General features: G+C 38.3%; 1 protein-coding gene across 1 annotated transcript in view; it reads left to right on the top strand.

Annotated features, from left to right (window-relative positions):
* LOC131325334 (uncharacterized) overlaps positions 1-21,317 on the top strand; it is a 64,764-nt gene extending 43,447 nt beyond the window's left edge. Inside the window, exons 9-14 of the mRNA XM_058357533.1 lie at positions 5,818-6,345; positions 7,233-7,382; positions 8,819-8,962; positions 9,084-9,140; positions 10,049-10,488; positions 20,480-21,317. Of these exons, the coding sequence (XP_058213516.1) occupies positions 5,818-6,345; positions 7,233-7,382; positions 8,819-8,962; positions 9,084-9,140; positions 10,049-10,488; positions 20,480-21,094 (1,934 nt within the window). The 3' untranslated portion in view covers positions 21,095-21,317. The remainder of the gene's footprint in view (positions 1-5,817; positions 6,346-7,232; positions 7,383-8,818; positions 8,963-9,083; positions 9,141-10,048; positions 10,489-20,479) is intronic.
* The last annotated feature ends 2,303 nt before the right edge of the window (positions 21,318-23,620 follow it).

Genomic DNA, 23,620 nt, shown 5'->3' on the forward strand with positions numbered 1-23,620 from the left:
ACTGAACACAAAAAAAGGGGACGGAGGAAGTATTTAATTACAAGTACCGGGTACCCGTACGCGTGCTCCGTAGGCTAGAGGCATGAAAAACGAAAGCCAATATCCTCTCGAATCCATGGAGGTGAGAAGCATAGTTGTAAAACAAGTTTACTTCTCTTCTCTTTTTTACTTTCTTTGGTAGCACATCGGATGATGTAATTGGTTAGTGGGAAAAAAAAGTTGGAAAAAGTAATACTCTCTCCGTTCTCTTTTTAAAGTCCAGTATTTTATTTTGTGTTATACCTTAATAAGTGTCTATTTTGTAAAGTTAGCGGATAAAAGTTAGTACATTTTCTATTTTGCCTCTTTTAGTAGATTCTATTTTGAAAAGTTAGTAAGTAAAAAATTGATGTGAAAGGTATAACGATGATATTTTTTTAATAAGTTAAAATTACGAAACGGAACATTTAAAAAGAGACGGAAGGAGTATAAATTAGTATTTTCTTCATTTTCAAGTAATCGCTTTTTCGATGTACTCTTTTGTTCCAAGTATTTGTTAAGTTGCACGGAGTATCTGTCATTGAATCAAGAAAAAATCTTAAAATGGGAGAATCCGGAGATATGTACAATAGTACATCACAAAATACATGAAAATGTACACCTAAATATTGGTAATTTGTTCGTCTTTTCCGAACTTCTTAAATTCACGTTATATCTTTTCAATTAAAATCATTTGTACAGATTCACGTTATATCTTTTATTGTATCCTTTAGTGTCGTGCTATCTTAAGTTTTTTCAATTTCAGCCCTTGTTTTTATACTTCTGATTCCTCTCACCAAGAATAATAGTTGATCCCAAAATTATGACAAAATTGTCGGTCTTTAAGACAAATTAATTAAGGCATTTTTTTCTCGGAACACAGTGCTTTTTAACATTTCCGAACTCCGAAATCAAAATATTTGGCCAGTGTCCCCTTCCGACCGAGTTCCACTGCAGCAGACGCCCACTCTCATGCCCATCTTGGTCTAGCCAAAAAAAAGAATGATCTCCAAAACCAGAATACTTGACACATTAGATTGGACACCGGCACAAATAGTGTGCGTACTATGTCTCAAGAGTCACATTACATTAGAAGTTTAGAACTGCCAGAATATTAAGGTCTAATGTTTGGGGAATGGGGGATGGTGTTGTGCACATCTGAACCGTTCGCTGGCATCGTGTTCTAATTCCTTTTATTCATTGTAAACCTTTTGATGATTACTAATTCCTTGTATGATATACGTAGGCCACTTGATATCCAGACTTGTTACATTAATTGTAGCTTCCACTATTGAAATTTTCTTGCAGAAATTGTTCTAATTTTAAGTTCTCGTTTTGCGAACCGGACAAACTTTATGAGCCGGAAGAAGTACTAAAATCCGTTTTGCCAACCATGCCAGATTAGATTGTACCCTTGTAGCTAGGTCGCTTGATATTCAAACTTGTTACATTCTAGCTTCCACTTTTGGAAAATTGCCGTATAAGCTGGTCAAGCTTCTTTATGATAGGATCAATAGGCATTCGGGGACAGCAATCGGATTCGTCTGGCCAACCTTCCTCTGACAAATTCTCCTATTTCTTCCCTTGGAGATAAAGCATATGGAAGCAGTACTGCATGAAAGAGAGCTTAGATCATCTCCATTAGGAGGTAGCAAAATCAAAGTCGAACTAAATTTGAAGAGTCATGTCGCCAAAAGACACTCCAATGCAAGTAGTACACATGTCATACACTATTTTAGTGTACGTAGCTCTCAAGTTTGAAGTTTGAAGAGGCAAAAATGGCCCATCAAATTGTGACATCATCCCATATGGTATTTGTGACTGTTGGATTGATTAATTTCTTTGGTAAAGTGGGTCCTTAAAGTCAAAGGAGTAATAAAAAAAAACCTAGAATTTGAAGAGTCCATTGGAATGCATTTTTTACAAGTGGCCATTGATCAATCTGCCAAACATGCCACCAAAGCTAAATTTGGTATAAAATTTTCTACCTCCCTTGAAGTGCGCGCACTATTATAGATTGTCTTCCTAAAGGCTACTTTCCCTTTTGTTTGTTGAGATGCCTAAATGATTTCTTCCTCGAACGACAATGGAATCACATTCTATTTGAGTCACGTTATTTTTTAGGAATATTTAAATATTCATCATCTTTATCCATGTTATGTAAGAATTCATCCCGTCCTTTTTTCATGCTTATTTTTCATCGTTCCAATGGGTAAATTATCCTTCTTGCCCTTTTAATAAGATATACATATGTATGTGTATATTGCCTTCCTAAATTTGTGGGATTGAATATATCTTCTGTCATAACAAATAAATAAGGGATACAAAAAGGAAAGAGTTAAAAATTTCAAGCATTTGAAACAACCAAATCTCACTGATTTGGTATCCATTTTTTTACGAATGAAATTTAAAACTCAAAATGATTTTTTGGTTGTTCGTACCATTACCATGAAATCTACACCATGAACACATGAATCATATTATTCGAGATAAACCACGAATACATAAATACATTATGATCATAAAATATGAATTTGAATTGGAAAATACTTCATGAATACACCATGATGAATACATGAATCCATTTTTTACGAATGAAATTTAAAACTCAAACATTTGAAATCATGGTAGGTTATTCGTAACACTTACCATGAAATCTGCATTTATATACACCATGAATATACCACAAGATGGTGAATTCACCATGTTATGTTTTCTCGGCGGACATCACTGATCCTAAGATTTGAGTCTCAAACTTCCCTCAACTGAAATTGAAAATTTCATTCACCCCACCCCACCAAGCATTTCCACGCCCACTATTGACATCATGAACTCAATGCTAAACCTTTCAAAATCTTTACAAGTCTATGTTTTTAGACTCATTCTCAGTCGACATCATGTTTTACAGCTTTTTCAATCAAACCCAGCCACCTTCGACAATTCTTGCTGGTTGTGGCGGCAGAGTAGGGGTGCGCCACCGCTTGCGATGGCGGCACAACGTTATACACCAGTGACTGGTGCTCCCGATAAACCTCCGTCGGCATCCTTTGAACTGCGTAGTAGCCCTCCCATAAATCTTGTTGAAAACCCATTTCATCCTATTCTCTCTCTCTGAAATCTCATAATAATCTCTCTCTCTCTCTCTCTGCCAAAAGATTTGATAATAGAATTATAAAATTTAGTCTTTGTAACAATTTCAAATATTATAAAAAATATATTTCCGTTTTCACTTTTTTCAAAAAAAATTGGTGCAAAACGAACAAACGCGAAAAAAAATTCAAATAAGGACAAAACTAGATTTTTTCTAAAAGTTTTAGTAGAACACCAACTTAGATTGCCAAATAGGACATTCTCCCAACACCTCAAGTTCTAGACACGACCAACTGAGTTAGAAACCCATTGGACGCAAGTTTCTTTTTGTACACTAATCCCCTCTCTCTTGTGGATAAAATTTAGTGTCACGTTAGGAGAAAAACTATTTCACGGAGCTTTTCGTGAATAGTGGTTTACGGAAGTGTATTGCGCTCGTCGAAAGTGTATTGAACGGTCCAGATTTTAAAAAAATTCTTCGCACGAAGAGTTAAACTCTTTCAGCAAATAGTTTTTTTTTAAAATCCGGACCGTCCAATGCCGAAACGGATGGCTGAAATCGTGTAGCTCCACAAATTGCTTATTCACAGCTCCTCCGTTAACAATCCAATCTCATCGTGTTAGATCACTCTTACTTTTTCTCATATTCCTTCCTCCTGGTAGTGTTATTCCTCTATTTAATTACCATATATGGGGGCAAGGTATTTGTTCCTATTTCCATGTATGAAAGAAAGATAGAAAGAAAGAAAGAAAGAAAGAAAAGGTGTTTGTTCCTTCATGGCATAACAAACACTCAACTTATCGATCTACTACTCTATTGCTACATTTGTGTGCTTCTATGGTGTATATAAATAGTGGGAGCTCTAGCTAGCTCAACACACACCTGCCCGCCAACGAGGATCCTTCTATACTAGAGAGTACGTACTTAATTTCCCTGCAGATCACTAAGGAATCATCTCAGTCTCACTCACTCTCTCGCTCCTCATTCTCTCTCTCTCTCTCTCTCTCTCTCTCTCTCTCTCTCTCTCATCCATTTTGATCATCTCTTGAAGAGAAGAGCAGTAGTTATGGATTCTTCATCCGATACGCTGAAGAAGAATGCGGCTGCAGGCACAAGCAGCTCCATAGAACCAGGTAACTAATTAAACTACCAAATGAATTTATTTGTGAAACAAGGGGAGGCGATCAAGATGCATGAAACGGCCGATTCAATATTGTTTTATGTACCAAATATTCCTACTCCCTCCGTCTCATTTTAATTTGTTTCTCTCTTTTGAGTAGTCTGGCCTTTAATGCCTTAGGAGATTGCTAGCTCTCCCAAAAGAGATCGGATCCCCTGTCCGACTCCCATCCGGACAGAGGCCTGTCCGACTCTTCTCGACCGTTGATCTCGAAAATCAACGGTTGAGATGAGCTGAACACTTTTTGCAGCAAAACGACGTCGTTTTGGCACAAAAAGTGTTCGGCTCATCTCAGCCGTTTGATTTGCAAGATCAACGGCCGAGAAGAGTCGGACAGGCCCCTGTCCGAATGGGAGTCGGACAGGGAATCTCCTTCGCTCCCAAAAGTCAAAAACTACAAGTTTTCAAAAGTGACTCTAAATTTGAAACGATACTCGAACTTTTTAATCTTTGGAGCTATCACATTAACTAAAAAAAAAAAGAGGATCGATGCTGCTGTCACGCCCCAAGCTATGGAGCGACGCAGCTTTTCAATAATGGGACGAAACTGTCCCTACGGACAATGAATCAATACTCCTCTGTTCTCTCTCTTAGTCCAGTGCCTACGGTATCTTAGAACCTCTCAATTTTCCAATATATCGATTGTCAGACGATTTTTTGGATTCGTTAGGACTCGCCGAACATGAAAATTGGGATTCCCACATATGCGTCTATACCAAGCTTAGATAGTGAATCGAACACATTGTGCAGGGTATAAATTTGGATTTTTCTCAATGTGCTGCAAAAATCAATGGCAAGGATCACGAAACATGAGATTGTCTAAAGGGAAAATCTGTTGCGCAAGTACTTTTTTTTTTTTTCCCCCAAAATGATACTCCCTCCATCCCTTATTTTGTGTCCAGTATTCTATTTTGGGTTGTCCCTTAATAAGTGTCAATTTTGTAAAATTAAGGGGTAAAAGTTAGTGCATTGTCTATTTTGTCCCTAAAAGTATATTTCAATTTGAAAAATTAGTGAGTAAAAGTGTAATGATGATAGGTAAGTAGGGAAAGTGGAGGAAAAAGTTGATGTGAAATGTGTAATGATGATGTCTTTTTAATAAGCTGGAGTTACGAAACAGGACACTTAATAAGGGACGGATGATGTAAATAACTTCATTGACAGATTAAAAAAGAAGAAGAAGATCAATACACAAGATAATCACTAGAAATAGTATCCGTCCTTAATCATCAAAAGACAAAAGAAATAGAAAGTTACAAAGGAGGGTAGGCTTCTCATGTACACACACCTAGACCATGGTATTTTGGCCTACTACACACCCGCTTGTCGTGTTTTTGAATTTGTAAAATTTGATTAATTTAATTACCGTTTTTTGATGCGTACAATCTTTTGTTGGCAAATTTTTGTTTGATCTGTTATTTCTATTTATGTACTTAAAAACCACATTTGATATCAGGAAGTATGTTATCCAAAAATTCCAGCAAATTAATCTGATGGTGTTTGAATTTTGATCATTCGTAAAAACAAGCCGCAGGGAACATTGAACGGAGGGAAGAGAAGAAGTACAAGTGGTGGAGATACATTCCACTTGTCAAGGCTACTCTTAGAGGAGACTGGAAAACAGCAGAGAATTTCTTCCAACGGGATAAATCCGCATTGACGGGACCAATCAAGGAAACAGGGGACACAGCCCTCCACATAGCAGTAGGGGTAGGAAAGGAAAACATCCATTTTGTGGAGAAGTTGGTGGAGCTAATGCCTGTGGAGGCATTGGCGTTGAAAAACATGGATGGCAACACCCCGCTTCATTTGGCCGCCTCCATCGGCAACACCAAGGCCGCCGCTATGTTGGTGGGAAAACACCTGCCTTTGCTTTATATTGGCACGTCCGTTGTTTTTTACGGCGATTATATGTTGCCCATCCATTGTGCGGCTCTATATGGTCGGAGGGACACACTTTTGTGTTTATCGGATGTCACTAGTGATGATCAAGTGGCCGTCAATGAACATTCTTGCGCTATTTTTGTTCATTGGTTAATATCTTCAGAGTTCTTCGGTGAGTTACAACTTTAATTTGAGATTAAATTCTTTTCACCAGCGGTGGAAAACCCCACTTTTTCATCATCGTCTTTTCGGTCTTATCATGTGTTTATTGTTGATCAGAACTGTTCATGTCGTAGACCCCACATAGTAGTGTATCTACATCAAAAAAAAAACTTGATCGGACATCAACGTAAGTATCAAAAATTTCAATTTTGTTTTGTAAAATGGGTAATTTATCTTTATTATTTTAGACAGAATCAAATCAACTATTTTATAAATCAAAATTTAAATTTTATTATATCTATCGACTACCGATCAAGCTGATTTTTTGCATAGCAATATTATATTGCAAGTCTTAAAATATGAACGGTTCATATTACAACAATAGACGTTTGATGGAGACCACAATAGGCGATGGTAGAAAAGTTGGGTTTTACACCGGCGGTGGATAAAATTTATTCTGCTCTAATTTGGCAGCATTGTTAAAATTTTCAACCCAATCATCTTTTTATTTTTTAAACCAATCGATTTTTTTTTTACCATGTATACCTTTTGGTGACTTATGTAGTATTTTGATGACTCATTTTTGTAGTTTCTGAAGTTGCGACTCCAACCCACCCCTCAAACTTCATTAATTCATTCTTTTTTTAATTTTTTTTTTTTTTGGCTATTGTAGTCTTGAATTGATCATTTGAGGAATCACTATATCTGAAGAGAGATAAAGTATCACAATTTTGATGCGGGTTAGAGAAGTTTTTTTCAACATTACTTCTCAAAAACCTTAAAGTATACTAGTGTTTGATGAGTGGGTTGGAGATGCTCTAAGTGAGTTTTTGTGGGATTGTGGAGTTTGTGTGTGATTGTATTTGCTAATTTTATTCCTTTTAAACATAAATGCAGATATAGCTTTGAAATGGGTTGAGAAATATCCTCGTTTAGCTATACGCAAATTTGAATTTCTTCCTTCTGCATTGGAAGCGATGGCTGGGAAGTGCTCTGCATTTCCAAGTGGAAGTCAGCTCAACTTTTGGCAGCGCAAAATATATCCTTGTAAGTTTCCGCTTTTTTTTCTTTCCAGAAGACAAAAGGAATTGCCCCAATAAAATGTTGGGTAAATTGAGTAGGAGAACATACTATAAGGGTTTTTGCCATGATAAGGATATAAATATTTCCTCTAAAGTTTAAAGGACATTCTGTCCAAGATTTACAAATAACCCCTCCCAAAGTTGACCGCGTTGACCAAGGTTGACCGGTGTTGACCAAAGTTGACCGGTGTTGACTGGCGTTGACCGGCGTTGACCAAGGTTGACCAAGGTTGACCGGCGTTGAAAGTGCCTAAAACCCTAGGGTACCTTATGAAAGTGCCTAAAATCTTATGGTGCCCTATACATGAAAGTGCTTAAAACCCTAAGGTACCCTATGAAAATGCCTAGACCGCTAAAACCCTATAATAGGAAAATGAACCCTAAAACTCTATAAAAGTACCTAAAACCTTAGGGTACCATATGAAAGTGCCTAAAATTTTAAGGTATCCTATATATGAAAGTACCTAAAATCCTAGGGTATCATATATATAAAAGTGCCTAAAATCCTAGGGTACCCTATGAAAGTGCCTAAACCGCTAAAACCCTATAATAAGAAAATGAATCCTAAAACCCTATAAAAGTGCCTAAAACCTTAGGGTACCTTATGAAAGTGCCTAAAATCCTAGGGTACCCTACGAAAATGCAACAAGATCGAAAAACACGAAAAAGACATATTTTGTGTTTGCCAAACAAGGCCCTTGTCTCATTTAAGATCATTTAAATTATAAAAAAAATTTGTATTAACCAAACAAGGCCCTTGTCCCATTAAAGGCAATTTGGTCTTTTCACGGACCTTAAACTCTAAAATATTTTCATTAATGGACTTTACACATCACTGAAACTTAAGCTGGACTAAATCTACTTTGGGACCTCTTCTTTTGGACTTTAGACCAATTTGCATGTTTATTTTTTTGCAACAAATAAGACACTCGGAAAAATTAACAAGCCGAGGGATTTAAGGGAAATAATAGACTCTAATTAAAATTTAGGGAAGTCATATTTTTTATAAGAGAATTATGAATCATCAAAAAAAGACGCACAAATGATGATTCATAATCCTCAAAAAAAGACGCACAAATGATGATAAAAATTTAAGGTATATATATATATGGTGTACCATATTTACAATTAGAGCCTAATGTTTTATTTCTATTCATATAAAAGTATACATAAATATTTTCTCATCAACGTGTTGTGTCCCACAATTTTTAAAATTTACGTGTCAAAAGGTAGGTGTCGTGTCGTGTCACATTTTCGTGTCGGTGCTACATAGGTCATCGTCATAGGGATTATAGTTGGCATTTTTAATAAACAAGCAATCACTTTTCTTGTGCATTGCAGGAAAAAATGAATGTCCACCTAACACACTAAATTCATACAATTTTTTTTTCCCTCGTGAAGATGTTCCTGTGAAGTTGGACAAGTGCTCTGTTAAAGACCAAAATAAAAGAGATGACGTTGAGATGAGCATCCCTCAAGTGATGTCGTCTCATGCGCACGAGGACAATCGGGCTCAATCTTTTGGGAAAAACATCTCCATTTTTGGTTTGTCATTAATTGATTATTATTTGCTATTACTACCACAAAGTCCAATTCAAATATATTTCTGGTCATTAAAATCTGACATTTTTTCCTTCCATATGGCAACAAATTCAATTGGTTCAAGGGCATCCAGTGAGCCAAAATTTGCAGGCTACTCTGTGGAAAGTCTTGGAATTTTCAGGTAAAGCACACGAGGAGTCAACTAATTGATATATAGATGCATTGAATTCATCATGTGGTCTTTTATATGACGCAAAATAGAAACTCCTATGGTCCTATTTGATTATATGAGCTATTTATTTTTTAGATTCCGATGTGCTTATTGTTCATTCGAAAATTTAAATTGAACGACATATGGGGAAAGACTTTGTCGAATCAAATTTGATGGAACATAAATGAACAATCAGAGAGCCTGAGGCTGACTGTAGATGTCAATGTCCTATCAACTTGATTTTTCTGTGAGCATGATAAACACGTCAAGACTTACAAGTTGATCGAACGACTCGATTCATCCAACGAAATCATGGCGAGTTTTATTTGACATCACATAAGAGATCGGCACATGAGACTTAAGATCCTAAACATTGTGTTGCAGGATGGATATCAACAAAATATAATGTCGCTAGTATTATTTTAGCATTATTACCTTATTAGGAATATTGCAATTTTGGTATGATTTTGTCAAGTCATTAGGTTTTGTAATTTGGGTTAATTTATTTTCTTTTTTGATTGTTGCTTGTTCTGCGAAATAATTAAGACTTAGTTTTATGTTTGATGTTTTATTTCCTGGCCTTTTCAGTACTCTAGGGTTGGTAGGATTGCTTTTATAAATAAGCATATAATTAGGCCTCTTGACTATTCATATATTTGATTAACATTTCGTTTTCATGGAGAGAGTATCTGTTCTTTTGCTATAATTCTATTAATCTGCATGTTATTAGATTGTGGAAGAGTTGTTTTTTGCTCTTTGTTCACGGAGTGAGGAGTGATTGATCTGTTCTTGCATGTTCACGTTTCTACGCTGTGTCACATTGACAAGGTCATATAACTATATAACACATGCTCTTTTTTCTGCAAATCTGTTTCTAGCAGTGCCTCAAACCAAACACATTCGAAAGGAAAAATTGAGACATGTTCAAGCGCTTCAACTGGTGAAAACCTTGTGTGAGAAAATTACACACTATGACGGTGTTGGTTATGATAATGTTGCCGGTAATGCTATGGTTACAGCAATACAAAATGGTGTTCCCGAGATCATAGAAGAGATTGCCGATAGGTTTCCGAGTTTAATTTGGATAAAAATTGACGAAGATCAAAACTTATTTCATCAAGCAGTTAAAAATCGTGACGAAAAAGTTTTCAACCTCGTATATCAAATGAGTGACCAAAGATACATTGCTACCAATATCATCGGAAATTGGACGGGGAACACTATTTTGCACTTGGCTGGACGTCTCGCTCCACAAAAGAAACTCAGTCTTGTTGCTGGTCCAGCTTTGCAGATGCAACGCGAACTACAGTGGTTTGAGGTAATTAGTTAATACCAATATCCTTTCATATATACTATAGTTTTTTTTATTAAGGATCTGTTACCAGTAGCATAGAATATTGTGTCTGCCTAATGTGAAACCCCACCATTTCTGCCACCGCTATTTAGCCTATTTATAGGCTCCATTGTGAGAAAGCTATGATACACGCCTTCAAAAAGGGTGTACCGTAAGTCCAAATTATGTAAATTTGTGATTTTTATTATGTCATTTTTTTATTTTTTTATGTATATTTATGATGCTAGTTACGACTTTGAATTTATTCTACCTTAAAATTAACCTGTTGAACAGGTCATTAGCAAGTTATCGGTAATTAAAAAATAATTTTTATCATGTAATCGCAATTATTTGTACCAGAATTCATAATAAGTATACTCCAGCCAAATATGTGTGTAAAAAAAATATCACAAATTAAATAATAATAATAATAATAATAATAACCACAATTGTTATAACAACAATACCTTACCACAAAATATATCGTACCAAAATGAACAATAGTTATACCTAAGTAACCCAAGTGCTTGCGACCTTAATGTGTGTTGTAATAAGAGCACCCCAAATGTAAGGTTAGGTCGGTTGAAAGCATAATACTCGGAAGTCCAGGGTCAAATCCATAGAGAGAGTGACCATAACTTGATTGGAAGTTTGCTTACGTAGAGTTTTTAGCGATAGGACCGCTAACCAAATTAAGTTTGGCGTTGAGACAGCCAACTCTTGAGTGATTTAGTTAAATGGATACTTAACCGAACTACGACTTTTTTAACTGGAGCTTTAAAACTAAAGGCTCAGTTTAGGGATAATCAACACCCATAACACAAAGGTAAACTTGTTCTTCTCTTTTTTAACAAGGATGTTAAGCATGTCTAGGGTTTTTGAGACATTTAGACTAACACTTGGAGAGGAACATAGCTCCAAGCATCAAATGTGGCAAGTAGTCTAACCCTTGCCGACATTTAATCAAAGAGATCAACATTTCTAAGTTTTGATACATAAAATTAACTCTAACACTTGCTTAACCTAGAAAATGAGGATTTATAAGAGAAGGGCAAGAAACACTCATGGTTATGAGATGCTAACCATCCCACAACCTAGTCTTGCTACACTACTCGATCACACATATCCAAAGGAGATATGAAATGAATAAGGTAGGAGACAAGGTAAAAACTAAACATCGAAATTGCTTGAAATAAACACAAGATTCTTGAAGATGAGAGAATTTCTTACATCTTTAACTTTAATGAAGGTGAAAAGCTTCGAACGTAAGTAATCGTACTTAAAATCCCTCCTCAAAACATGAATGAGGAGAGAGAAGAGAGCTTGAACTTAAATGGAGGTAGAGAAAGAAAATGCAGGTATTGAATGCCCTAAATTCGGGCTAAGTTTGGTGTAGTTAAGGATGCATTTATTCCAAGGAAAAGGAGTAAAAGAACAGGCAATAAGTTCGGATTTGTTAGGTATGATTGTTCTGTGTCAGCTGGAGTGGCGGTTACTCGGATGAATGGCGTGTGGGTGGATAATGAAAGATTATATGTGAAAGAGGCTTCTTTTGGGCAATATGAGACCAAACCTAGAAGGCCAGCTCCAAGTTTTCAGATTGAAAAGGTAAACTTAAAGGTAAACACGGCTAAGGATAAAGGGAATGCTAGCCAGATGAGGGGGAAAGACAGAGTCGAGCCTACTCGGGCTCCCCGAAGCCATGGGTGCTCTTTTGCTCAAGTTCTGAAAGGAGAATCCTCAAAAATGGCTTCGGATCAATCGATCAAACTTCATATTGATTCCGGTGGTAATGGTTGGTTGCTTAGGAGCGCGATAGCAATCATGCATAGAGTGGTCTCTATGATGACCCTAAAGGTTAGCTTCAGCATGGAAACTGATGGGGTGGCTCTCTTCAGGCCTCTAGGCGGTAGAGAGGTACTGATTACTTTTCAAAGCCAAGAGTGCAGGGACGTCCTTATTCAGCAACCATGGATGAAGTTATGGTTTGAATCTGTAAAACCTTGGAGGGGAGAACCGGCTAGTTTTGAACGGTTTATTTGGCTCAGCTGCCGTGGAGTGCCATTGAATGGGTGGAATGCCAAGACTTTTAAGCAGATTGGAGAGATTTGGGGTTATTTCATTAAGATGGATGAGGCCACGATGCGAGATGAATCTTTTGCAAATGGGAGAATATTGATTGCTTCTAAAGAAATTCACCCTATTGACCAGTGGATTCAAATTCAGATTGGTGGGGTTGTGTATGATGTTAAAGTTTCTGAGGGTTCTTCTTTTGTTAATCCAGACAAAGTGGAAGAGTTTGATCCCTCAGTGAAGCTATGTCAGGAGGAACCTCGGAGGGTAGCCTCCATGGTGCCTGGTCCAGTCTGTGGGCTGGGTGATAGTGATGATGATGACGTGGAAAGGCTGGAAGTGGTAGAAACCAATAGAAAAGGAGTGGGTGGTGCAGGATGGGACAAGTTATCTAGAGGAGCGGCTCTGCATGGGAAGGAGAAGATCGAGGGGACTGCTGGCAGGACCTCAAACCGTGTAAGAGCAGACGAGCATTTAATGCTTGAGGAGACTCGGCAGTATGCTTCAAGTGGGGATTTTGAATCTCAAGTGGGAGACTCAGTGGACAAAACGGTGGGTGATGTGGTCATGGGTCCTATAGCCCACTCCTTGGCCCATGAGGGGGAGGCAGATTTACTCGGTGGAGATGGGCCTGTTGGGCCATTAAATGAGCTTAGTCTAGTTGGGGTTGGGGCCCAGCTCTCTCATGTATCTGATTCTTTTATTTCCCCAGTGCTTTCCCAATCTGATGACATAGAGAGTGGGTCTGGTGGAGGCGATTCCCAGATGGTGAGATGCTCGCAAATAGCAAGTATCAATCTATTGGTAGACCTTAACAATGCAGAGTGCAGGAGAAGAAGAAGAAGGCAGCTATCTAACTTACTGACTCTCCGAGAGGCTGCAGCTCGAGACCATCTGTCTGGGGAGAATGTCTCTCGGGTTGCAGATCGAGACCCGTTATCTGTGGAGAATGTTTCCCCTTCATCGGACGATTCGATTCAAAGCAATTCTGCCATCATCAGAGAGGTCAGAGCAACGATGGCGATTGGAGGTGAGTTGGGTGTTAATTTTTTGCCTCAAGATGATGTTATTCTGAATTCAATGATTGAAATCGAAGCTCGGGAATTCTCCCAAGCTCTGGAGAGAGAAGCGGAGGGTTAGCCCTGTTCCTTTTTTGGCGTAGTCTCTGGGTGGGTAGGTCAAGTTTTTATGCAAATTCTAATTTGGAACATTAGAGGGTTGGGGAGCTCGGTGAAAAAGAGGTTCTTGTCTAAGCTGATTAAAAAGAGGAATCCTAGTATGGTGTGTGTTCAGGAGACAAAATTGGAGCAATTGGATAGAACAGTGGTTCAACGAATTTGGGGAAATACAGATTTTGATTTTGCCTATTCAAGCGCAGTTGGGGCATCGGGAGGTCTTTTAACGGTTTGGAGTAAAGATTTTTTCAAGATGGAGTCTGTTATTTATCATAGATCTTTTATTCTGTTGCAAGGTGAGGTTAATGGTGTCTTTCCGTGCACTATTGTCAATGTCTACGCCCCTAATGATGTGGTGGACAGGAGAGGTTTATGGGAAGAAATTCTTGGCCTCAAGAGAAATTCTCAGATTCCGTGGTGTGTAGGGGGCGATTTTAATGAAATCAAAGCGCCGTGTGAAAGGGTGGGCTGCTCATTGATGGATAGGGGAATGAGGGATTTTTTGGAGTTTTGCAATAATATGGAATTGGAGGATTTGCCGATGCTTGGGAGAAAATATACGTGGACGAATTACCAAGACCAAGCTATCCTTAGCCGTTTGGATAGATTTTTACTGTCTCATCAATGGATCCAACAGTTCAAAGTTGTTCAATGGGGATTAGAACGGCCTATTTCTGATCACTGCCCGGTGGTCATCATGAATGATAACAGAAACTGGGGGCCTAAGCCTTTTAAGTTCTTGGATATCTGGTTATCGCACCCTGGATGCATGAAGATCGCCAAGGAAACGTGGGAGACCACTATGGTGAATGGCTGGGCAGGTTTTAAGTTGGTTCAGAAATTGAGGGCTGTGAAAGAAAGATTAAAAGTGTGGAATAAAGAGGAGTTTGGGGATGTAAATTTAGCGTTACAAGTATGTGAAGCTGAACTACACCAGTTTGATCTGCTTGCTGAAGATAGGCAACTCAATCCTGATGAGATAGCAGCTAAATGCAAATCCAAAACAGAGTTTTGGAGGCTATCTCGTCTAGCTGAGTCATTGTGGAGACAAAAATCTAGAATAAAGTGGTTCAAGAAGGGTGATAAAAATACAAGGTTCTTCCAGGTGGTTGCTAATAGTAGGTTCAAAAGGAATTTGGTGGGCTTAATCAATGTTTCTGGAAGAATTGTGGAAGATCCGTTGGAAATTAAGGATGCAGCAGTCGAGTACTTTTGTAACAATTTCATGGAGGAGAGGATTTCTCGACCTACGTTGGGGGGTTCGTTCCCTAGGAGATTGAGTACGGATGTTTCTGTCTCTCTTGAAAAACAGTTTGATGAGGGGGAGATTGTGGCAGCGTTGAAGGCTTGCAGTAACTTAAAGGCGCCGGGTCCAGATGGTTTCAATTTCTCCTTTGTTAAGAAAGGATGGGAATTCTTGAAGACCCTGGTCTTGCTTTTCTTCGTGGAGTTTCATGCCAATGGAAAGCTTACTAAAGGTATTAATTCTACTTTTGTGGCTTTAATTCCTAAGGTGGCGTGCCCTTTGATTTTCAAAGATTTCAGGCCTATTAGTATGGTGGGGTGGGTTTACAAATTGTTGTCTAAAGTTTTAGCAAACAGAATTAAAAACCATTTACCCTCTATTATTGGTGAGTCTCAAGCTGCCTTTATTGGAGGTAAACAAATTTTGGATGGGGTTTTGATTGCTAATGAAGCAATTCATAGCTGGAAGATGAGAAATCAAGGAGGTTTGATTCTGAAAATTGATTTTGAAAGAGCCTACGACTGTGTTAACTGGGAATTTTTGCTTCATATGCTCTCAAATTTGGGATTCGGGGAGATTTGGTGTAGATGGATCAAGGAGTGTTGCTCCTCGGTATCCATGTCTGTGTTGATTAATGGCTCTCCATCCAAAGAATTCAAAACTCAGAAAGGCCTTAGGCAAGGGGACCCTTTATCCCCTTTTCTTTTTAACGTAGTTGTGGAAGCTCTAAACATTATGTTGGAAAGAGCTAGGGAGCTGCAAATCATCAAAGGAATAAGGTTTGGGGCCAATGGGGTCATTGTATCCCATCTCCAATTTGCTGACGACACCATCCTATTTTGTAACAATGACAAAGAGGAGATGGCGAACATTAAAAGGATCCTTAGGTGCTTCCAGCTCATGTCGGGACTGAAAATCAATTTTTCCAAGAGCTCTCTGTGTGGTGTCAACATTCCACAGCCGGAAGTGATCTCCCTCGCGCAGGTTATGGGGTGTAAGGTTGAATCCTTACCTATTAAGTATCTTGGTCTTCCCTTGGGAGCCAACCCGAGGAGGACTAAAACTTGGGAACCGATCTTACAAAAGTTGGAGAGTAGACTAAATGTATGGAGAAGGAGAACTAATTCCACGGGGGGGAGGCTCACTCTTATCAATTCTTCATTCACCAATTTGCCAACCTATTTCATGTCCATTTTTAAGATTCCTATGGCTGTGGCAAAGGCTATAGAAAAACTACAGAAACAATTCTTTTGGGGTGATACAGTGGAAAAGAAGAGGTTGCATCTGCTGAAGTGGGAAACCGTAGCAAAGAAGAAGGAGTTTGGTGGGCTGGGAGTAAGGAGAGTGATTCAACAAAACCTTGCTCTTCTATCTAGATGGTGGTGGAGATTTCATGAGGACAAAGACTCTTTATGGGTCAAAGTTATTAAAAGGAAGTATAACCTAGCTCAGGGGGATTGGCTACCTCAACTGCCTAGGACAGGTCGAATCACCAACATCTGGAGAGATATTTGCTCTCTAAAGGATCAATCTTCTTCCATTGCCTCGGTTCTTACTGAGGGCTTTAGAATTCAGGTTCATTCTGGGCAAGAAACTTTATTTTGGGACCATGTATGGTTGGGGGATAGGACTCTCAAGGAAGAATTTCCGAGACTCTTTCTTATCTCTAGCCAAAAAGTCTGCACGGTCAGTGCAGTGAAGGAAGGGTCAGGGACTTCGCGTTGGTCGTTACAGTATAGAAAGAGGCGGCTAAATGTGTTTGAGAACACCCTATCAGAGGAATTGCATCGTCGACTGGATTTGGTGACTCTAGATCATGCCAGAAGGGATGTGCTTCAATGGAAGTGGTCGGTTGATAAATGCTTCTCATCAAAATCAGTGTACACTCAATGGGAACAGATTGGTCAGACTTCAAACCAAGTTCTGGGTGCCCTTTGGAAGAATCACTGCCCTCCTAAGGTGGAAATTTTTTCGTGGTTGGCGATCCAGGAAAGGATTCCAACAAGATCAGTGCTATCTAACAGGAATATCATTCAAGAGGGTCAATTGTTATCCTGCCCTTTGTGTTCCCTGGATATTGAAACTCCGAATCACCTGTTATTGCATTGTCAATTCTCTTGGAATGTCTGGTCTATAATCTTGGATTGGTGGCATGTATCGTGGGTATGCCCAATTTCGTTGTCAGACCTGGCCCTATGGTGGTTTGATTCCAGGTTTCGGAACTTAGAGAAAAGTGTGTGGGAAGTTTCCTTTTATGCTACGGTGTGGTCCTTATGGTTAGCTCGGAATAACTATGTGTTCAACAATGCTATTGCGAGTATTGAGGAGGTGGGGGAATTGGTAAAAACAAGAATCGCAATGTGGATGAAAGCTAAGTTCGCAATCAAGATTTATTCGGTGGAGGAGTTTAAGGTGTTTCTTGATGGTATTCGTAGGCTAAAATTGTAGTTCTTGTTGAGGTTTGAGTTCATTCAACACTCTATTGGATGGGCTCCTATATTTGCTGTATTTTTGTATTTCCCTCGATGTACCCTTTCGAGTTTTAATTAAAGTTTCGTTTGCCGAGCAAAAAAAAAAAAAAGGGTGGTATATATATTCCTTGCAGAATAACTACAAAAATGCCTCTGAAAAGTGTCTCGCACAGGTGACTGGTATTGGGGTATCAATACCCCTTGGACTCTCTGGATTCCAGACTGACTGGTATCGATACCAAGTACAAGGGTATCGATACCTCCTGACTATCTGGCCAGTTTTCGCAGTTTTCTGGGTTCTTTTGGTCTTCAAGAGCCCCGAGCCTTCCTTCCGTGCTTTAGCTACTTTTTTTAGGCACGGGGAGGGATTTCCCATGTGTTGCACGTACTCAAATGCTTCCGGATTCCTCCAGAGATTATTGGGAATCTTGGAAATGCCCTTTCGATCTAATTACCTATTATCCAACAAAAACAACCTTGAGCGCAATATTAAATAGAAACAAGTATTAAATGCATGCAAAAGCTTTTTTTTTAAATTTAAACTGTCAATGATCATCTATTTTGTAAAGTAAAAGTTCAATTTCTGATGTACGTATTGATGTACAATCAAGCTTATCTTTTGTGTGGATATATTATTTTGCGGATCCTACCAAATGGATGGTACAAATTACTATAATAAACACCAGTGGAACCCATAATGGGTGGTGGAAACCGTGGGGGTTTTCACCAGAGGCGGAACAAATTTAACTCTGATAGAAAATCTCCATTAATGCACATCTAGCTAGCTAGTTGCGAAAATTACTTAGAGCAAGTTTATCAGGTTGTGTAAAATAGCTATAGAGCTATTTTAGCTCCCGAAAATGAGAAAAGTAACCATACAGCAGTATAGGTAAACAAAGAGTTAATTTGGCTCCATCTACGGTTGTAAGCTAAAAATAGCTTACAACTATTCACAAGTAATTCATTTTTTTATTATTTCCTCTCTCTCTCCCCCTTCTCGCTCTCTTATATTATAATAATAGGATAAAGAAAAAGGTTAAAAAAATATGTATTTTAATAGAGAGTATGTTAAATAGATAATGTTGGTGTAGTGTTGAAAGAAATCTGAATAAGTAAAATGAAAAATATACACTGTTCACAAGCTTTTTTAACTAAGAATTGCTAAACTTGCTCTTACTGCTAGCAGAGTATTGCTCGAGGAATTCTCTACAGTACCATACATTGGTGTGTCACACTCTCCAACTAGCCAATATAATACTATTAGGCTCCGTTCCAGAACACCTTCTTAAAAAATAAGTACTTATTTCACATTTTCAAAATTAAAAATAATGTAAATGAAAAATAATTTTAAATTTTTTTGCACCGTATTAAATATCTCAATGAGATCTATCAAACAAGATCCATAGTGATAAGAAAATTATTTGCGTAAACACATGATTTTTAAGTTTGAAATTACCTTCTTAAAAAATAAGTTCTTATTTGGGTTTCTGGAACCCACCCTCAATCCTCCGGATCGGAGAGTATACTATTTCACGAGGCTAGTGGCGGCTCAACTTAGAAGTCAATTTCCTTAAACTAGACTTGATTTGATTTTGTTTTTGTTTTTTGTTTTTGGAAACTTTTAGGCTACAGTTAACACATTTTGTAGTAATACTGCTGTTACATAATACTGTTGTAAACTTAATACTGTTGTTTTGGTAGCAATGTATAATCATACATTGCTGTTACAGTGTTACTGCATGCTTCGAGGGTTCACCCAAAATAACCCAGTGACGACAATTTCCTCTGGAAACAAAAGAAGAGCACAGTTAACTCATTTCATAGTTTTTTTTTTTCAACAATGCTACAACCACACACAAACATTTACACAGACACACATTCACAAAGGAGATGGGCGGGTGGAGACAAACATTCACAAAGGAGATGGGCGGGTGGAGACAAACATTCACAAAGGAGGTGGGCCGCCCACCTCCTTTGTGACTGTGTGTCTGTGTAAGTGTTTCTGTGTTTGTTTATGGTGTTTAACTTAGGAAATTGACTTCTATACTCTCCTTTTTACCACATGCACTCCTTTTTTTATCTTTATTTGGTGTGAATTTACTCTATTGCCCCTTAATGTGTGAAAAAGTGAACTTATGAAATGGTAAAAAGGTAAATTCACATGAATAAGAACAAAAAGAGTGCATGTGGTAAAAATGGGAGTGTAGAAATCAATTTCCTAGTTTAATTGCTTTTAAAATGTGTTTACTGTTCCCATTAAACGATATTTATGAGTTAGGATTTTCACTTATTTTTCACGTGCAGACCAGGGACACACACACTACCCATCCTTGGCATACCCGGCTCTGATACCATGTTACATGGTCTTGGATAGAACTCAACCCCAAAAGCTAACTATTGAAATGAAAGTGCCTTCACGCTAATTGTTAGAATCGCAACACACACACGATTCACGAGTATAAAACAGTAAAGAAATCGACATAGCAATATACGTGGTTTCCCAAAACCGGGTACATCCACGGGAGCGAGAGAGCAGTCTTTGTTATTGATGATCACAATATATAGGATTTTACAACAGATAATATTTATACCTCCTCTATTCATACCCTAATCCGGATTATGGTCTGAATACCCATAATACCCTTATAACACCTTACCATACCACGGGGCCCCCCAAATTACAAAACGCAGGCCAACCAGTCTACTCCGTTGCGCTTCGCTCCACTCCACTACGCTCGAAACTGGCCTTTATTGTCAGAGTTTTTCGGTACCTCTCATATATGAGCCACAAGTTCTAACACTTATATTTTTCATACTACTTTGGTACCCAAACAACGTGGGACTTCACTTCACACTTTTGTGTGTGCATTTACGGGTGTTTTGGTTCGTAAAAAGTAAACAACACATGTAATTAACCTTTACTTACTCTACAATTTTGTTACAAGAAGTTTGACGTTCTACCGTATTCATGGAAAAAATCAAATTTATGGATGGGGATATGTTTTATACAGGAGGTGAAGAAGTTCGTACACCCGGGTTTAATAGAGTTCCGAAATGGAGAAGGAGAAACTCCTGAGATGGTGTTTACGAAAGAACACATGCATTTGGTGGCTGAAGGAGGGCACTGGATGAAAGAAACAGCAAGCTCATGCACAGTCCCGGCAGCGCTCATTGTCACGATTGTCTTTGCAGCAGCAATAACCGTTCCGGGCGGCAACAGTGGCAATACCGGCCTCCCAGTTTTCTACCAAAAAGTGGCATTCATTATCTTCGCCGTGTCAGACGCATTCTCTCTCTTCATGTCTGCCACATCGCTGTTAATGTTTTTGTCCATCCTGAATTTTCCCTACGAGGAGCGCGATTTTCTCTATGTTCTTCCCAAGAGGCTAATAATTGGACTGTTCACTCTATTCCTGTCTATAACAGCAATGGTGGTGGCATTTAGTTGCACACTCTATCTCATGTTTGGGCAAAATAAGGCGTGGATACTTATTCCAGTGGCTGCATTAGCTTGTCTACCAATCACGTCATTCGTCACCTTACAATTTCCCCTCCTTGTCACTCTCATCTCTTCCACATATGGCAGCGGCGTTTTTGGCAAGCAAAGTGATAGGATGCTTCATTAGCATGATGATCAGCACAAGGTGAAAAAAATCCAAGCATCTTGGCATCAAGGGCAGAACCGTGATTCGTAAATAAAGGCTCAAATGCCTTAAGACCAGAACCAGTAAGTATTTGGTCAAATTTGCTATCGAGTGTAGAAATTGAAATTTATTTTTATAAGAATTCTTAAGGTATTGCGGTGTGTAAATGATGTGCACCCTTTGAGAATAAATTGGTTGTTTCACTGCATGCTTCATAGTACTGTATGTTGTATACATAAATTGATACTATTGTGTACACTTGGAATAGTCGCCCATGGAGCACTAGTTCATCAAACTTGTGCTGCTTAAAACTTGGTTTCCAAAACCAAAGGGGAGTGTTTTTACTAACCACACTTTCTTTTTGTTTTTAGTGAGTGAAATTACCAAAATGTCATTGAATTTTTGTGCAAAAATTATTCCATTTGGATAACAACAAAAAGAAAATATTAAAAAGTGAAAGGATGTTTTGGTAACTTGACACACTAAAAACAAAAATGAAAGTGTGGTTAGTAAAAAAGAAAGTGCGAAAATCACTTTCAAACCAAAACATACACATGGCCATTGTCTTCTTCCAAGGTCTGCTGCGAGTTTGGAGGAGTCTATGGTCAAGCCTGGGACAAGGACGCCCCCTTTCATGCCCATCTTGGTCTAGCAAAGAAAATGAAAAACCTCGAAAACCAGAATATTTAACACATTATCTAGCCCGAATGTGTCCCGGATCAAGAGGATTGGAGTCATGAAAATGTCTCTATTTTCTATTCAACCAAATTAACCAAGCAAAGGGAAAGACATAGGACCAAGGTATACCTGACTCGTGGATGATGACTTTTGGAGCGCAATTAGATCTAGGATGCATTTGAACTTTTGAAGTACTCCCTATTCTTTTTCTTTTCTTTTTTGTACATTTTGTTGGAACCGGGATTCGTTTATCACTGGAAATTCGCTACACACCAAAAAAATAAACAAGATTAGAAACTTACTGGACCAATTTCAGGCGTCCGGAAACTAGCAATCGAGGCTAGTATTTTTATGAAGAATACTATATCCTTAAAGCAAATTCGTCCCCCACACCGGTGCTCTTGGATCTCTTGAACGTTTGCCTCCCAGGATTACCCGATTTTCGAAGAACGGACGTAGCACTACAATCTGTTCAACGGGCGAACCAGGAAACTGTGCAGAACTCTCTCAAAATATGTATGTTATGAATGCAAGAATTTTTCGTCTTTAGAATGGGAGGAGATGGGTCCTATTTATAGAGAAGTAAGCACCCCAACAAAGAGAAATGGTGACGGTTCGAAATGGTGTTAGAAAAAGACGCAACAGTTCAAAGTGGTCTCAGCCGAAGAGACACCACTGTTCGAACTTATTTTGGTCGAACCAACACAACACTTTCCTATTTTCCCAAGGCGCACATTGCCAAGGAAAATGAAGTGTCGGCACCCATGGGTTTAGTTGCCACATGACTCTCAATTTAATTCAAAAGCTTTAATAAATAAAGTAACTAATTTAATTAATTACTACAAGTACCCAACAAACTTTAAGCCTGAGAATCTTATAAACCCGCTGCCACACACGGCCCGGTTCGGCAACAAACCAAACAATTTCAACCACTTCATATTTATTTATCTATCGCAGTACAAATAAATTACAACCAAATCAAATGGTTTGTTATGGAGTCAATTTCCAATTCACTTATTTTTAACACATCGGAATTTCCATTTGAAGTATTCAACCACTACTCGTAAGGTGTTTAAAAGTAATGCTGGGAGTCCCTTTCAGTAATTCACTAATGCAATTGACGTAGAAAAAGAGTAGATTTTGATGATATTGTACATTCATCATCTTATAATTATTGTTTCGTTTGAGAAAGGCAATTGCATCGTACAATTGAGCTTGACCTCACGTTCCTGAATCTTTCTTAGAGCATCTCCAAACGGTTGGCCAGAGCTATTGTCATTTTTTGGGCTTCAATTAATCCAAACTACTCTCCCCTAACAGTCAGCCATTTTCTTGGCCGCCATTTTTTAAGCCAAATTCAACTTGGGAAAGGACTGAATTCATTTGTGTCACACCAGCATTTTTTTTAAATGGTCCAAGGATCATGATGGGTTAAGGTAAATATTTTGACACCAATGAATCAACTTTGCCGAACTTTAACAAAAATTCCATTGTAGCAAGTTAAAAAACCAAATTTAACTTTTAAAATAACCGTTTCAAAGCCTTGAATCTGTAGCAAGCCAAAAATTAGATTTGATAATGAACACGAGGAATTATTTAGCACCGTTGGGACACCACGATTCTTTTCCACCACACATTAGAGTGGAATCGACTGACTTTGACTTGATCACACACTAATGTGAGGTGGAAAAAAAGGATGGGCACCGAAGAATTTTTATATCTGATCGTAGTTTATTGTGATGAGTTTTTAAAAGGCAAAGAATGTTGATTGCCCTTGAAGAATGTTACAGTATTGTAAGTTTTTAAGCATAGAAAAATCGTTTTTGTGAG

Source organism: Rhododendron vialii, chromosome 5a, assembly GCF_030253575.1.
Source record: "Rhododendron vialii isolate Sample 1 chromosome 5a, ASM3025357v1".
Lineage (NCBI taxonomy): Eukaryota > Viridiplantae > Streptophyta > Magnoliopsida > Ericales > Ericaceae > Rhododendron > Rhododendron vialii.